The following is a 16226-nucleotide window of genomic DNA, read 5'->3' as shown; positions in this document are numbered from 1 at the left end:
TCAAATGGACACCACATCAGTTTAGAAAAATAAGCCATCTTTATTTAAACCAAACCAGACCAAATCAACAAAAATCCAACATACAATAATCAAAATATGCACTTTGCAAGAATAACCTGAAAAATGCAGTTCCTTGAAGTTTTTAGTTCCATCCGGGGCAAACGCTGTGCTGAAAGCAACCAAATCCAACAGTTTTGGACCAGCGTCAGTGTCAGAAGACTTGTAAACAGTACCTTTTGGTTCTGGCCAACCACATTGGTGCGGGCCGGTTTGGACAACTATTGCGGTGTCAAATCGAGTGGTGCGCAGTACGGTGCCGTCAGGTCCTGGTGTAGGCAACGGTTCAGTGACAGTACAGTGGCATTGGTGAGACCTGGGCGGTGGTGCGTAGTGGGGCTGTGCTCATTGCGGTGCTAACAAGTCATGGTTCAGGCGGAGGTGCTTGTTGATGGGAGCAGGCATCGGTGGGCCCAGACTGCAGTGTGGAATGTGGTGGGGCGTCATGTAACATGCGATCGGTGCCCCCCCAACCACGGTGCAGACAGTGACGGCGATGTCAGCTTGCAACGGCGTCCTCAGTGGGAGCAGGGTGGCAGAGTGAACGGAATACGGTGCCTGCAAGTCGTGGTTCAGTGGTGGCGGTCAACGTCGTCAGTGAGACCAGGGTGCCCACTGTGGTGTCTTCAGATCACAAAGCCAGCAGCGATTATGGTATCGGACTGTGGTTTCCCTCTGTGGCAACTGGAATGCATGTCCCAGAGGCGGTACCCAGAAGAAAGTAAAGTCTTTGCTGTTCCTGAGACTGCTTGAACAGGGGGCAAGCTCTACCTTAAGCCCTTGGAGATACTCAGTAGAAAAAGTTCAGTCCAGTCCTTGCTCTGCCCAAGACAGAAGCAGCTGCTGCAGGCCAACTCAGCAAAGCACACAGCAAAGTGGTAGCCTCTCCTCACAGTTTCTTCTTTGCAGGTTCCTTGATTCAAGCGATCTCTAAAGTTCAGGGGTCTGGGCCCCAATATTTTTACTGCATTTTTTCTTAGTTCTCTTGTGGCAGAAAGGCCCTGTGCTCAGTCCAAACCAGTTCTGTCCTCTCTAGTCCAGCTTCATGGCATGAGGTGGAGACAGCATTGTGTAAGACAGACCAGGCCTTTCAGGTGCAAGGAAATCTCCTCCCATTACTCTAAATGCAGCCCAGCTCTATTCAGCACAGACCTGATTCATCCAGGAAAGGCAGGACAAATCTCGATCCCCCCATTGGCTGTCTACAGTGAATGCACATCCCCAGCTCCTGGCACTGCAAAGCCTGACAGACCAGCAGTGGCACACAGGATGGCTAAGCAAGAAAATACCCCTTTTCTAGCAGTGATATTTTCAAACACACATTATAAAAATCACCTTTACTAAAAGATGCATTTGTATATCCTGAGTTCAGGCATACTAAACTCTATGTTTCTGTCTTGTATCCATGTAAGATGTCTCAAAGTATACCCCGTTCTATCCTATGGGACAGATAGCCTTTCAATAGTTAAAAACGAATTGCACTGTATTTCACTATCAGGACATGTCACACACCAGTACATCTCCTAACTTTAACATACACTGCACCATGCCCATGAAGGTACCTTGGGCCTACCTTAGGGGTGACTCACATGCAGGTAAAGGGAAGGTTAGGGCCTGGCAAGTGGGTGCACTTGCCAAGTCGACATGGCAGTAAAAACTGTGTGCAGACATTGCAGTGGCAGGTGTGAGATACCTCTACATGGCTACTTCTGAGGGTGGCACAATCAGTGCTGCATGCCCACTTAAAAGTGTTTGATTTACAGGCACTAGAATTCTCAGTGCACTTTACTAGGGAATTACCAGTAAATCAAACATGCCAGTCATGGAAATAGCAATGCATAACATAATTTACATAGGGAGTACTTGCACTTTGGCACTGATCAGCAGTGGCAAAGTGCCCAAAGCATCTAGACCAGCAAAACGAAACCCTGCACACAGCCAAAATACATAAAGCAGAGGCAAAAAGACCGGGGAAAAGCACACCAAGGATGCCAGGTCTAATACTTACTAACACATGTAAGTTATTCAAATGCAGAAGAGTTGCTGATCACAGAAAGACAGAAATAAAACGCAGCTCTTGGTTTTACATAATCTGATATTAGGCTGTCATTCCCGTAAGCCCTTAAGAAAATATATTTTGGAAATGAAGAACCTGAAATGTGTTATATAAATTAGGCCAATAAAATATAGTGTGTGGATATAAGTCAAATGCAATTTACACCTTTGAGAATCAAATTATTTCTCATGTTATACATGCGACTATGATTTATAGCAACCATCCTGCAACTGTAAAACACAAACAATGGCAAACACTGTCTTCCTTCATTGTGTAAACGCATAGAAATGCACATATATATATATATACATTGCGCCCAGACCAGTTTGCCATGCCTCTCTCAATGCGCTTGTTTTCTGCCCCTATCTGACGTTTTTCAAATTTCCTGAACTAGCAGCACAAACAAGAGGCAAACAAGCATTGGTAAATGCATTAGGTTTCACATATGTGATTAATAATAAGCTTTTTTTGTTGTAAGTTGTAGCTTGCTGAGTAGTTGTACAATATAAGTCACAACGTTTAGGGGTGTGGCTTTGGCGTGAGGCGGAATGGCTCCCTCTTGAGGGAGCTCCGTCGGCCAGAACTATTATCCTTTAATACCATCCTTCCAACTCACCTGTGTGCCCCCTGGACCCCGCGGGTTGATGCCAGTGGACTGTGTGCACAAGCGGTGAGGTTCCCACACCCGAGCCCATCATGAGAGCATCTGGAAACAGCTGATGCTCTTTCATTGCGACCGGAGGAACAAAATGGCGGCCGCCCGGATTCCAACGGCCGAGGAGTGATCTGCTGGCCGGTGGAGGAAGTGGTATGGCCGTACAGATCGATGTGGATGAGTAGACTTGAAAGAGACGCTGCGGGAAGAGCATACCTGGAGGTGTGCTCAGCTGCGGCTGTGGATACGGCTGTGGAAGAGGTGCGCTCGCAGCTGCGGCAGAGCGGTAGGAGGGCCTTACTACGCGGCAGGACCTGGTGCGAGCGGCGGTGACTGTCCCTAAGCACAGCTGGTGCGGAGGCGAGACGGGCTGCCCTTGCACTTCCTGGGGGCTCCGGAGGGTGAGTACTAGTGGCTTGCAGCTGTGGCATGTAATCTGAGGAGTAGAGAATTACAGAAGACAGACAGCGCTGACGTCGTTACCTGGAGGTCGGGGGCGGACCCGTCGAGGAGCCTGGTGCCATTGCTACCGGTTAGGAGACACAGTGAGTGGGATGTGCTGCGCAGGCTGGGCCTGGGGCAGATTGGGCGGCGCGGTCTTGCCTGGCTGCCACAGTGCTACTGTGTGGAGGTGTCTGGCGGGGTCGCGACTGCTCGGCACTCCGGAGCGCAAGGGCATGGCAATCCTGGGCGCTGGGTGCAAGTGGGCTTCAGTGGTGGGGGGCACTTACTGGGGTGCTTCGGAGCTTCTGGCCGGTGAGCGTGTGGAGCGCTGCAGGGGCTCCTGTGCTGCTGGGGAATGGGCTGCGGCGACGCCCTTAGCACATGCGAAGTCCTAATACACCTCTGATACTCTTACTGGGTTGATGGCAGGGCTGAGTTGCCTGCTATACGTGACACAGAGGACTACATGGGGACACAGAGTGGCTGACGCTGGCCTGATTGCAGCGTGGCATGATTGGTGACCCCCGCCTCTACTGATCGTTGGTGGTACCTCGAACCACGGCTGGCACATTACACACAGTGGAAATAGCGGCTGGCAATCTGTGGGCCCTGGTCCGGGCTACCTTCCTCAATTTGAGTCGACGTAGGGGCGGATTAGTGGGAGCACATTGGGCAAACTCCGTTCTGAGGGAGCTATAACGGCTGGGTGCGTCTGGGCGGACGAGGCTGAAAAACACACAGCAGGCTACTGACATCGTGTCCAGTATGGGAAAATCTGACCCTAAACAGCCCAAACTCACTTCGAGAACAAACGCAGTACGCAAGCTAATGAAACAATGGGGGATCAGTCCGGACCGCGGGCGCTGGGGGGGCTGGGCGATGACATGGAGGACGACACTAGAACCATTGTTTTGGAACTGCGAGCGGACATGAAGTCTATTGATAGTAAAATTGACGCACTGGCGACCGGACTAGACGTCGTCATGAAGAAAGTAAATAAACATGAACACTGGATTGATGTGTTGGAAAATAGACTGTCTGACACCCATGATTCGCAGGCTGAGTCTATAACTCAAATTTTGCAGATGGAGATGGTTCTAGAAGTTATAAGAGCTAAGAATTAAGATTTGGAAGCGCAGTCTAGGCGCAACAATCTTCGCATAATTAGTCTACCGGAGTCCACCGCCATTTCCAAAATGGAGTCCTTCATAGACGGGATGCTGAGAGACCTGTTTGGATCGGTGCTATCTCCTGTGAGGTTAGTGGAAAGGGCTGCACCGTTCTCAGGGCCCTAGACCTCAGCCAGGTGCGCCGCCTCGCCCGATCATTGCACGCCTTCTGAACTATGCTGACAGGGTCGCTATCCTGAGGGAGACCAGAGCTAAGGCTCCGGTTACTTATAAGGGAGACACTCTGTCCTTTTTCCCGGACTATACTCCGGTGGTTCAGGCAGCTAGGAGGGAGTTTTTACCAGCGAAAAAAATTGTTGCAGGCCGCCTCGGTGTCTTACACCATGCAATACCCGACCAAGTTGAAAATAATGCGCCAATGGCTGGCGCACGTCTTTACTGACTCAAAGTCGGCCCTGAAATTCACAAAACATATCTGCAAAACTGGAAACCGGCAGAGCAAGGCGGAAAGCACAGCGCTGACATCGGGCTTGGAAGAAGCAGACTGAATTTGATGATGCCTTATATCATTTGCAGGCTATGACTGAGCTCTTTCTTTATTAGCGTTTATGTTGATAATCATACACAATTGTTGGATTGTTCCTCTGTGTTGGGTTCGTGGCGTGCAGGGATACCTCCGTGGGCGTGTGTTCATGGGCATATACGCATATCACATGGATCAGTGCATAGGATATTAGTCTCCTTTTTTGTAATTTCTATCATTGTGCACAGGTGAACCGCTATGTTCTACTCTGGCAACCACACCTTGGTGTGAGTAATCGTTGCCGATCCTCTTCCCCTAGCGGGTATTCCCCAATGGTAGAGTTCTATGGTTAATCAGGTTGCTGTGTGGGTGGGGACAGGAATCGATCTCGACCTAATTGGGAGGTTGGAGTGGGTGGGGGGTGGTGTGAGGTTGGATTGTGGGTTATAGTTTGTTGCTGTATTTTTTTTTGTTTTCTTCTCATGTAGTATTGAAATCGGATGGAGCGAGCTGTGTGCATCGCGAAGGATCATCTAGGAATGGGGTTGGATGCCCCCACTTGCAGAAGATTGATGTTTTGATGTTATGGGATGGGGTCGACATCAGTGGGGATGGGTGACACTTTTCGTATGTTGACCTGGAATGTACGAGGCCTCAACTCACCTAAAAAAGTAAGGCAAGTATTGGCTTATTTGAATCGTCACTCAATACACATAGCCTTGCTGCAAGAGATGCACTTGACTAAATACTCTGAACAGGGTGTTGCTGGACAATGGGCGGGCTTTAAACTTGCGGCCTCATTCTCGTCATATGGTAGAGTCACGATGATATTGGTTAAAAGGGGACTAGCATTTCAGCCAGTTCGCACCTACGTAGATGAAGATGGTAGATGTGCGATGGTACAAGGCACATTAGGAGATACGCTTGTAACTGAAATCAACATGTATGGTCCCATTATGGATAACCCAGTATGCATTGCACGGATGTGTGGTACATTGAGAGAATGGCCTGAGGCCACTGTACTGTGGGGAGGTGATTTAAACGCATATTTGAATCCTGATATGGACAAATCTAACCCACTGACACATCGCACCCCCAAAGTAGCTAGACATGTTGCCTGTGCTATGGAGGAATTTGGCTTGAGTGATGTGTGGCGAGCGAGGAACCCCATGGTGAAGGAAAGGACGCATGCAACGCCATCACACGGCAGCTGGTCGAGGCTGGATTATTGGCTGATAGGAGGGGAGGCCATGGCATCGGTGCGGGAAAGTGCACATTTACCACGTACACTATCAGATCATAATCCTGTGCGGCTAGACCTGGAAATCCTGACGGCCGTGCATCGCCCTTTCACATGGAGGCTTCATTCTGAGGCACTACTAGACCCGATCTATGAGAGCACAGTGATAAAGGCTATTGGACAATATTTTGTCATTAATAAGGGCACAGTGGACGAGGCCTCCACGCTATGGGAGGCTTTTAAGGTCACAATAAGGGGAGTGTGCATTAGTACAGCGGCGGGTATATTAAGGGACATAGGGACCCAGTTACAAAAAACTGAGAACACCCTGTGGGAGTTGGAGCGTAGCTATGCCGCAGCTTCTAAGATAGATACGCTAGCGCGTATAAATGAGCTAGTTAAAGAGTACAATGCTCTGGCTGACACTGAAATATATTATCTATCACATAGGCACACGGCCCGGAGGTGTGGTGAGGGAGGTAGGCCGGGGCGCACACTTGCGAATAAGATCAAAGATCGATTGGAGCAGCCTCGCATAGTCATGATTACGGACGCTCATGGGGGGGAGCATTATCTCCCATCGGCCATAACAGAACAATTCAGAGGCTTTTACGAAGAGCTGTACACTTCCAGGGGGAGGGGGGGGAGGGGGGGGCGACGGAGGCTGAGATGGAGAACTAGCTGGAAGATGTGGCGTGTGCCTGGCTCTCAGACACATATAGGGGATATCTCTGTATGCCTATAGATGAGCAAGATGTAAAAGCAGCGATTTCGGCACTATTCAACAGTAAGGCACCTGGGCCCGATGGTCTCATGGTGGAAGTATGCTGACCTGCTGGCACCATGCTTATTGGAGATGTATGCCGAGGTAAATGAGTCAGGGAAATTACCACCGACATTGCGACAAGCATTGATAATTACATTACTCAAAAAAAATAAGCCGCCGGACAGGTGCGACTCTTATCACCCCTTGTCGCTGATCAATATAGATGCGAAGATTCTGGCCAAAATATTGGCGACTAGATTGCAGCCTCTAATGACTTGTCTGGTGTTGCCTGATCAGTCGGGCTTTATACCTGACCGGTCTCATCACACAATCTTCTAACCATATTTGCCATGTTCCACATACATGAGCCGAGCATGTCGGCTGCGGCTGTGCTACTCGACGCAGCGAAAGCGTTCGATTCTGTGGAATGGACCTATATATTTTTTGTCTCGCGTCGGATGGGTTTCCCACCTCTATTTGTGCAATGGGTAGCGGTGTTATATGCGGAACCATCGGCTAGGGTGCGTGTCGGAGGATTGACTTCCGAGTCGTTTAACATAGAAAGGGGCACGCGTCAGGGGTGCCCGCTGTTTCCGCTACTTTTTGCTATTATACTAGAGCCACTAGCATGTGTCATCCGGCAACGACATAGGGAGATGGCACTGAATTTTAACTACCGGGTGTGGCTATACGCGGATTACATGGTTCTCTTGTTCGCGAGCCTTCCTGTTATTTGGCGCAGTTACTCCAGGAGTATGTTAGATTTGGTCGCCTGTCGGGTCTTTTTGTTAACTGCGACAAATCTATCATTATTCCTCTGGCAGAGTCCACTACACAGCCTGATGTTGAGTACCCGCTGATGTGGTCCATGGATCTGGTAAAATATCTCGGAGTGTGGATTCATAGAGATCCTACCACTGTTGTGCGAGAAAACTATGGGAGGGCATGCACTAGGCTGGAACAGCAAGTGGATGTATGGATCTCACTGCCGCTATCACTGGCGGATCGCATTGCACTTATTAAAATGGTGGTCTTACCACAATTTCTGTATTTGTTTATTAACATTCCGGTGGTACTCACGATGGGGTTTTTCACTAATATTCGACGGGTGTTGTTGCGGCTAGTCTGCGGAGGCAAAAGCTCTCGTGTTAAATGGTTGGTGCTCTCCAATGGATATGATAAGGGAGGGTTTGGGGCACCGGACTTTTACGCTTACTATTTAAATGTGCAGGCTCAATACGTATATTATTGGATGAGACCGCATGCCAATACCCCACATATTGTGGTAGAGGAAGGAGACACTTCTCAGATTCCAATACATAGTATGATTACGCACTGGACACGCGGCACACCGAAAACTGAAATAAATACAGTTGATGTGACTATAGCAGCATGGCAGGCAATAGGACGATTAGCAGAGGAACTACCGCTATATGCATCAGCCATGTACATAGAGCACCACGTTGCCATCTCGGTGACTCACGAAGCACCGTCGATGCGTTTACTCCACGAGGCTGGGTTCCAACGAATGCAAGATTTATACCCGGAACATTTATTACACCAGACATTCTTATATATATTAGTAACCAGACACTGCTGCTCCGGTTTGCGATGCACAGATTGAGACACGGGCCAAGGTGCACTACACTACCTACCCTCAGGAACCTCCTGTGCTGTTATCACTGCAGTTTGCCCTCACCACCCCCACTAACAAAAAATTGATTTCCAGATTATATAAGATGATTAAAGATCAATGTGCAGCTGTACCGGACAGGAGCTAGGAGAGATGGAATACCTGCTTACTTGAGCCGATCATGGAAAAAGACTGGAAGCATGTCTGTGAACTGACAGGGACGCTTAGTATGAATGGTAACCTACACTTCATACATTTTAAATATATACACCACGTATATTATAGGCCTGCGCGACTACATAGGTTTGGATTGCGTGAGTCTGATTGTTGTATTCGTTGTGGGCAAGGAGATGCGGATTTTTTGCACCTTGCTTGGGGCTGCAGACAGGTTTATGAGTTCTGGGAACTGGTGGTGAGACACTTAACGACAATGGTGGCGGTGGAGATCAGGTGCACTCCGCTGGTTTGTTTGCTTTGTTGTGTGCTACATATCAGAGGAGTGACTGGGAAATTTGTGCAATTGTCCTTGTTGATGGCGGTGCGCAGAGTGGCGGTTGTATGGGGCGGAAGACTTAGTCCAAAAGTAGGACATTGGCTTAAAGACTTAGTTTATTGTAAGGAAAATCTGGAAACATATGCGGAAGAATTGCCAACGATTTTGAGGGCGAGAGACATTTGGGAGCCACTGCGGGTATTTTTATTGAATAGGGTGGATGCTGCGGAGTAGGTGAGCGCACATAAGGGATCGAGAAGATAATGATGAAAGGGCAAGGGGGGAGAGGCTGGCATGATGACCTGATGATGCTGCATTGCTCCACATTGACTATGCTGCGCAGGACTGGGATAAATGAGCAGATGTGTTTTGTTTTTCTTATTATTTGTATTTAATTTTGGCATCCGCTATGTTATTGAAGAAGATGTGATGACAATGATGTACTGGAGCTGTTCTTTTTTCCTATTCCTTTTTTTCTTTTTGATATGGGTGAATGAGTTTTTTTTTGTTGTTGAGTGGAATGTAATGTAATGTAATTTGATTGTGTTTTGGAAAACAATAAAAAAAAAATATATATATATATATATTTAAGTCACAAAATTTGTTAGTGTTATGAGTTTTTTTATGGACAAAAAGGCAATATATTGTGCTGTTACTAGTGGTATAGTACGAGTAAGAAATAGCAACATTTTGAAAAATGAAAGAGGGCAATAATAGAATTAATTGATGTAATAGCAATATTATGTTTTTAGAGGAGTTCTGACAACTGCTGCACCGTTCAAATCATGACGCTATTGCCTGTAAGGTAATTGCCCTTGTGACTGCCTGTTTAGTAGTACAATTTTGCAATATTTGGTGTTTAGAGTAGTTTCTGGAACTTTGGGCCCCGGTGTCACTGTACCTGCTGCACCATGGAACTCATGACCCAAGTGCCTGAAAGGTATCTGTACTTGTGACTGCTTATTTAGTAGTTACATATAGCAATATTTTGTGTTTAATTGAGTTCTAACAACGTTTGGCCCCGGTACCACTGCACCTGCAGCACCATTAAAATCATGGCTCTGGTGCCCACTGGATAACTGCACTTGTGAGTGCCTGTTTAGTAGTAAAATTTAGCAATATTCTTTGTTTAGTGGGTTCCCTAAAGCTTTTGTCCCTGGTGCTGCTGCACCATTCAAATCAAGCCTCTTTTAACTGCAAGATAACTGCAATTTTGTCTGCTTCTATAGTAATAAAATTTAACAATATTCGGTGTTTAGTGGAGTCATGACAACTTTTGGACCCGGTGCAACTGCACTTTTGACTGCCTGTTTATTAGTAAAATATAGCAATATTAGTTGTTTAGTGTGGTGCCTAGAGCATTTTGTCCTGGTGCTACTGCATCTGCTGCACCATTTAAAGCATGACCCCATTTCCTGCTAGATAACTGCACTTTTGACTGTCTTGTTTAGTAGTAAAATTTTGCAATAATCTGAGTTTAGTAGGGTCCCTAGAGCTTTTGGTCCCGATGCCACTGCACCTGCTGCACTCTTGAAATGATTAACCTAGTGCTTGCTGGATACCTGCCCTTATGACTGCCTGTTTAGTTGTAAAATATAGAAATATCAGGTGTTTAGAGGAATTATTTGGGGCACATACCAGTGCACCTGCTGCACTATTCAAATATTGACCCTGTTGCCGGCAAGCTAACTGCACTTTTAACTGCCAGTTTAGTAGTAAAATATAGCAATATTTGGTATTTAGTGGAGTTATGACAAATGTTGGGCCCTGTGCCACTGCACCTGCTGCACCATTCAAATCATGACCCTTTTGTCTGCAAGGTAACTGCGCTGGTGACTGCCTGTTTAGTTTGACATTTTAGCAATAACCTGGGTTTATTGGGGTCCCCAGAGCTTTTGGCCCTGATGCCACTGCACCTGTTGCACCATTCAAATCAAGTCCCTTTTAACTTCAAGGTAACTGCAATTGTGACTGCCTGTTTAAGTAGTTAATATACCAATATTATGTCTTTAACACCTTCAAGTCTCATGACGAGCTCAGATGAGCTCGTCATGACCGTTAGAACGCTCGCATGCTGGGCAAATTCCCCTGCTGTGCGAGCATTCTAAAGGAACGGGTGTGGTCATGACGAGCTCGGCTCGTCATGAGCACACGACCACCGTGGCTCATGATGAGCTGAGCTCGTCATGAGCACTGGGGCGCTGTGCGCGGCCTCCAGCACAGCAGGAGAATTTACCCAGCTGCGAAGGGGTTAAATGAGTTCTGACAATTTTTGGGTCCAGTGCTACTGCACCCGCAACACAATTCAAATCATGACCCTGTTGTCTGCACTTGTGGCTGCCTGTTTAGTAGTAAAATATAGCTTAGCTCTTGTATATTAACTTTATTTTTAACGTGCAATGTTTATTACAACATTTAGAATTTGATCATAATGACCAAATAGAATAATTTGAAAAAAGCAATCCACTAATGCCTACAAAGTGCAAAAAAAGGTACTGAGACATGAAAGGAATATCCCACAAACATTCTAAGGCTAAAGCATCTGCTTTACACAACTAAGTGATAAAAAGCAAGCATTCCAGCATACTGTTAGAAGCTGTCCTCCAGTTCCACGGGAAGAGGTCTTATCTTTACAGTGAATGGGGCTTAAACTGGGGAACAGCTTTAGTAGTATTGTAAATGCATGCAGCCAGGTGGTAACTGATAAGAGCCCCCTTTTAAGATAAATTAAATACTGGAAGCAACACTTAAAAAGGGGCATGTTGCACAGATGCAAGGAGGCACAAATCATGTGCATATGTCACACCTTTTTCCCTGCTTTTTGATGCTACATTTTAACACGTCTACATGCCATTTTTGCAGTGAAATTTTACTCACACCAAGGAAAATGCATTTTCTACAGTGTTTAAACTAAATTACGCATTTAGACAATGTTGTAAGTTCTAGTATTGTTCAGATAAGACTTTGGGTAAGCTTTATGAACCGGCGGTCTTGACTCCACCAAAAATGTTGCACCAAACGTGGGCTCATAAGAGCTATGCTCAAACCCACCTGCGCTGATAACGCCACATGGTGGATAGGCGTGCATGAGAGGCAACAAGTTCGGATGGCAGGAGGTTGGTGTGTAGCATTAGGGCACCAAGTACCATGTGATGCAGTGCACAACACAAATAAAGGCTCCTAGCATAACTCCTCCATTGTTTATTTGCTGTACCCATTAACAGATGGAAAGAAAGCGTGGTTGTACTCAAAGCCACAAGCAATGTTTGCCTTTACGAGAGAGTCTATTTTTTCGTAATTCCAGATGGCAAGCTGCAAATGATGGCATGGAGTACTTTCTTATTTTTCATTCCATTGCCGAAAAGCTCAAGAACTTAACAAACATGATAAGACTGTGGTGTTCAAGACTCATGGGGCATTGCAGGACGATTGTCACAACCTCATTGATGTAGAAAACCCAAAATGCTGCTGCCTGACTTCTCACTGACCTGAAAGCAAGTGAGGGTGAAATGAATAACCCAATTGCCTCCACTGGTTCCATTAGAGTCAAAGTGATTCTCTGCTCCACCTAAAAGTGTGTAAATTAGGCATACCTGCCTATATGACACCTCCTTCCTCTGGCACACCAGTAAATTAGGCTGTGCGCTTAAGCTTTGTAATAGTGTGCTCCACATATGTGATTCCTTACATAAAGATTGTGGGCCCAATTCACAAAGTTCCAAAATTACGGGCGAGATCTCTGCCTCCACTTTGACATAATTTTCTGTATTCACAGAAGGAAGACTGGGAGTCTGTGCCAGGCACAGGTTTCCAGTTGGACTTTGGGAATGTCATGTGCCATTCTCATCAGGATCCTATTCCTGCTATGCAGACTTCTCCAAAGTACTGCACATATTGCAGAAGTCTTCATGTCCATAAATTGACTTTATCATGACTGATAATTAATTTAAGAGCTTTTTTTAACACATGGCGCGGATAACACTACTTACATAGCTTTCACCACTGCTATAGCCACCCATTGATTAGTGATCTGTATTATTTTGTGATCAAAGTTGTTAGTGAAGCAAATGGCAAAATGGTGCAATTTACAAGATATTTGCCTACTATGTGGCTCAGTTCAAGTGTAATCCCAATAATCACAGTAAAATATTCATGCCATCTACAGTGTTTCCTCAGGTTGCACTGAAGCATACCTTTGCCCACTAATTAGGATCCAGTTTCTTTAGTTAGGTTTTGTTTGTTTTCTGTTCTCTTAGTAGAATTGATTTGCACTTATGATGCAATTACTTGGTCTGTAAAAGCGCAGGAATCCTTGGTTCCCTCTTGGTGTTAGTAAAATGGGTCCTGTGGCCCTCTGAACAGCAACAAGCAATGGAGTGAAACACTTCAAGGGAATAATAGTGCTTGGAGGTGTGTAAACCTTTTCACATTTTTTCCGCATATTTGTTGACAATGGTTACTTGGATGTATAAATTGCAGCACATGCACCTCATTGTATATATGTTTTCTCATGGTGTTCTTTAACATTAAGCCATTCTCTTTTTTGTAGGCCTGGGAACCATGGGCAGAGGAATTGCTGTAAGCCTGGCGAAGGCTCAAATTCGAGTAATTGCTGTTGAACAAGATGAACAACTGCTTGAGAAGGGAAGCAAAGCTGTGCTAGCCATCCTGGAGCGTGAGATGTCGAAAAAGCAACACCTTGGGCTTGGAGACAAGTCGAGTAGCTTTGGCTCTGTTACATTCACATTGGACTTTAATACATTGAAAAATGCAGACTTAGTTATTGAAGCAGTGTATGAAAACATGGCATTGAAGAAAGAAATATTCCGACGGTTGTCATCAATTTGTAAGCCAGAGGCATTCTTATGTACGAATACCTCAGGCTTAAATATTGATGAAATTGCGTCTGTCACGGACAGACCCCATCTTGTAATTGGCACACACTTTTTCTCCCCAGCACACATGATGAAACTGTTAGAAGTTGTCCGTGGCTATCATTCATCTCCCACTACCATTTCCACAGTCATGAACCTATCAAAAGCTTTAGGCAAAGTAGCAGTAGTTGTTGGGAATTGCCCATTATTTGTAGGTAATCGATTAATGACACCATACATTGAACAGTCTGTTTTCCTCTTGGAAAATGGTTGCACTCCAGAGGAAGTTGATCAAGTGCTCGAAGAATTTGGCTTCGCTATGGGTCCCTTTAGGATGACCGATCTAGCAGGCGGTGATGTAGGCTGGAGGTCTCGTATGGAGCGTGGTTTGACTGGACCAAAGTTAGTGACTGGAGCACCAGTCCGTCAGCGTGAAGGAAAAAGGTACAGTCCTCTACCCGATATGTTATGTGAGAAAGGAAGGTTTGGACAGAAAACTGGGCGAGGCTGGTACCAGTATGAAACAGTAGGTGGCAGGAATGCAGTGCCTGATCCATGGGTTCACAATTTTTTACATGAATACAGAAGAGCTCATGCAATCAAGCAAAATAATGTGAGCCATGGTGAAATTTTGGAATGGTGTCTATACCCTCTCATCAATGAGGGCTTTAAAGTGTTAGAGGGTGGAATAGCTTCAGGACCCGAAGACATTGATGTTATCTACAACAATGGTTATGGGTGGCCCAGGCATATGGGTGGTCCCATGTTCTATGCTTCAATGATTGGTTTGCCCAGAGTACTCGCCAAACTGGAAAAATTGTATGAAAACAACCCTGACATCCCTAGCTTGAAGCCAAGTAGTTTATTGAAGGAACTTGTAAAAAAAGGAAGTCCTCCGGTGAAAGAATGGAGATCACAACTTGGGCATCAGAACAGCAGACTGTGAGTTGTCAAAATGCTTATACTGTAAGAATGCTCACCTGGTGTTATCCTAAATCAAAATATTATATTTCTGTCAACATTAATTAATTCTTCTGCAACAATATTCTAATCCTATTAATTTCTATAAAGCACCGTAGGCATATGATGAATATGATTTATAATTGAGGAAGCTAAATGTAAATATATTGTAAATATTAGGGAATAATCCTTTTGAAGTTTGATGTGGCCTCTAATTATTTACTTTAATATTAAGTATCTTGTAGACTTGACTTGCATTTGTTGCCATTCTTTGATGGACATCGGATGAGTTATCACCAATCATCGTTAGTGGCTGAAAATTAAAGCTGCTTTTTTATGATGTGAACTCATGAATTTATTAGTCAAAATTTCTCCACATTACATTTGGCTGTAGTTTCTTTAAACAGATAACTTAAAACTAATATACAGGGCCTGCTCCCAGTCTCTGGAAATAATCATATATTATATTAGAGTATATTTGCTATTAAGTGCAGACTGACATCCGTTTGTGCAAACTATCGTGGTCAAGAATAAAGACCTGCTCCTGACTTTTTTACTCTTTAACAACTTTTGTTTAAACAATATTCAAAAGATTCATTGAATGTGTGCAGAAAGTAACGTGTACTTTTGATATGCAACTGGTGGTAATTTCCTATTGTGTGATGTTTAACCCCTTCCACGCTGATGACGAGCTGGGCTCGTCATGGCGTAGCCTCCTCGCACGCTGATGACGAGCCCAGCTCGTCACGTAAAGTGCGTTTTTCAAAATCTCAGCGCAGGAGCGGAATTCCGCTAGCGCGCATGGTGTTAAACGAGAAGACCTACGGAGTTTGCAAACTATAATCAAGCATATATTTTGAAAGAAAATATAAGTTTGAAGATGCTTAGAATAAAATTGAAATTACCAGAAAAAATATAAATAAAAAACATTTCATATAAAGACGTTGTTTATTGCTTCAAAATGTTCACTTTCTTATTTGATAGGATATCTCTAGTAAGCTGAGTATCAGGCAAAAAGCAATATCTGAATGCTTAAATGTTCTAGCTAATTCAGTATCATTGTTTTGCATTTTTTATTGAGCCAGACATGCTCTGAATAAGGGTGAAAGGGTGCCGGATCCTTTGGAAATAAAGCTGTCAATTCGCAATGACAGTGAGTTTGTTGATCCGTTAGTATGACTTCACATGCCCATAAATGCAATTCGCAAAGGTACAGGTGTAAATCTTCTCCTCTACTTGTCCTATCTCGTAAGTGCAGAGTTCTCCCTGAATAATGCATAAAAGTAGGCATTCATAGTTGGAACATTAATTTGCTCTTGTAGTATAATTTTCATGTCCTAAACATAGTAGATGCATGATCATTGCAATTTGTAATTGATTAACACAAATGTAAAT

The 16226-nt window shown here is 45.0% G+C and overlaps 1 protein-coding gene across 1 annotated transcript in view; it reads left to right on the top strand.

The window, feature by feature from the left end:
• EHHADH (enoyl-CoA hydratase and 3-hydroxyacyl CoA dehydrogenase) overlaps positions 1 to 15771 on the top strand; it is a 529591-nt gene extending 513820 nt beyond the window's left edge. The window contains exons 7-8 of the mRNA XM_086955432.1: positions 13547 to 15490; positions 15628 to 15771. Of these exons, the coding sequence (XP_086811558.1) occupies positions 13547 to 14817 (1271 nt within the window). The 3' untranslated portion in view covers positions 14818 to 15490; positions 15628 to 15771. The remainder of the gene's footprint in view (positions 1 to 13546; positions 15491 to 15627) is intronic.
• Positions 15772 to 16226: the final 455 nt, after the last annotated feature.

This window comes from Lissotriton vulgaris, chromosome 2_1 (genome assembly GCF_964263255.1).
Source record: "Lissotriton vulgaris chromosome 2_1, aLisVul1.2, whole genome shotgun sequence".
NCBI lineage: Eukaryota > Metazoa > Chordata > Amphibia > Caudata > Salamandridae > Lissotriton > Lissotriton vulgaris.
The sequence above is the reverse complement of the archived record's forward strand: the minus strand, read 5'-3'. Positions and strand labels throughout refer to the sequence as shown.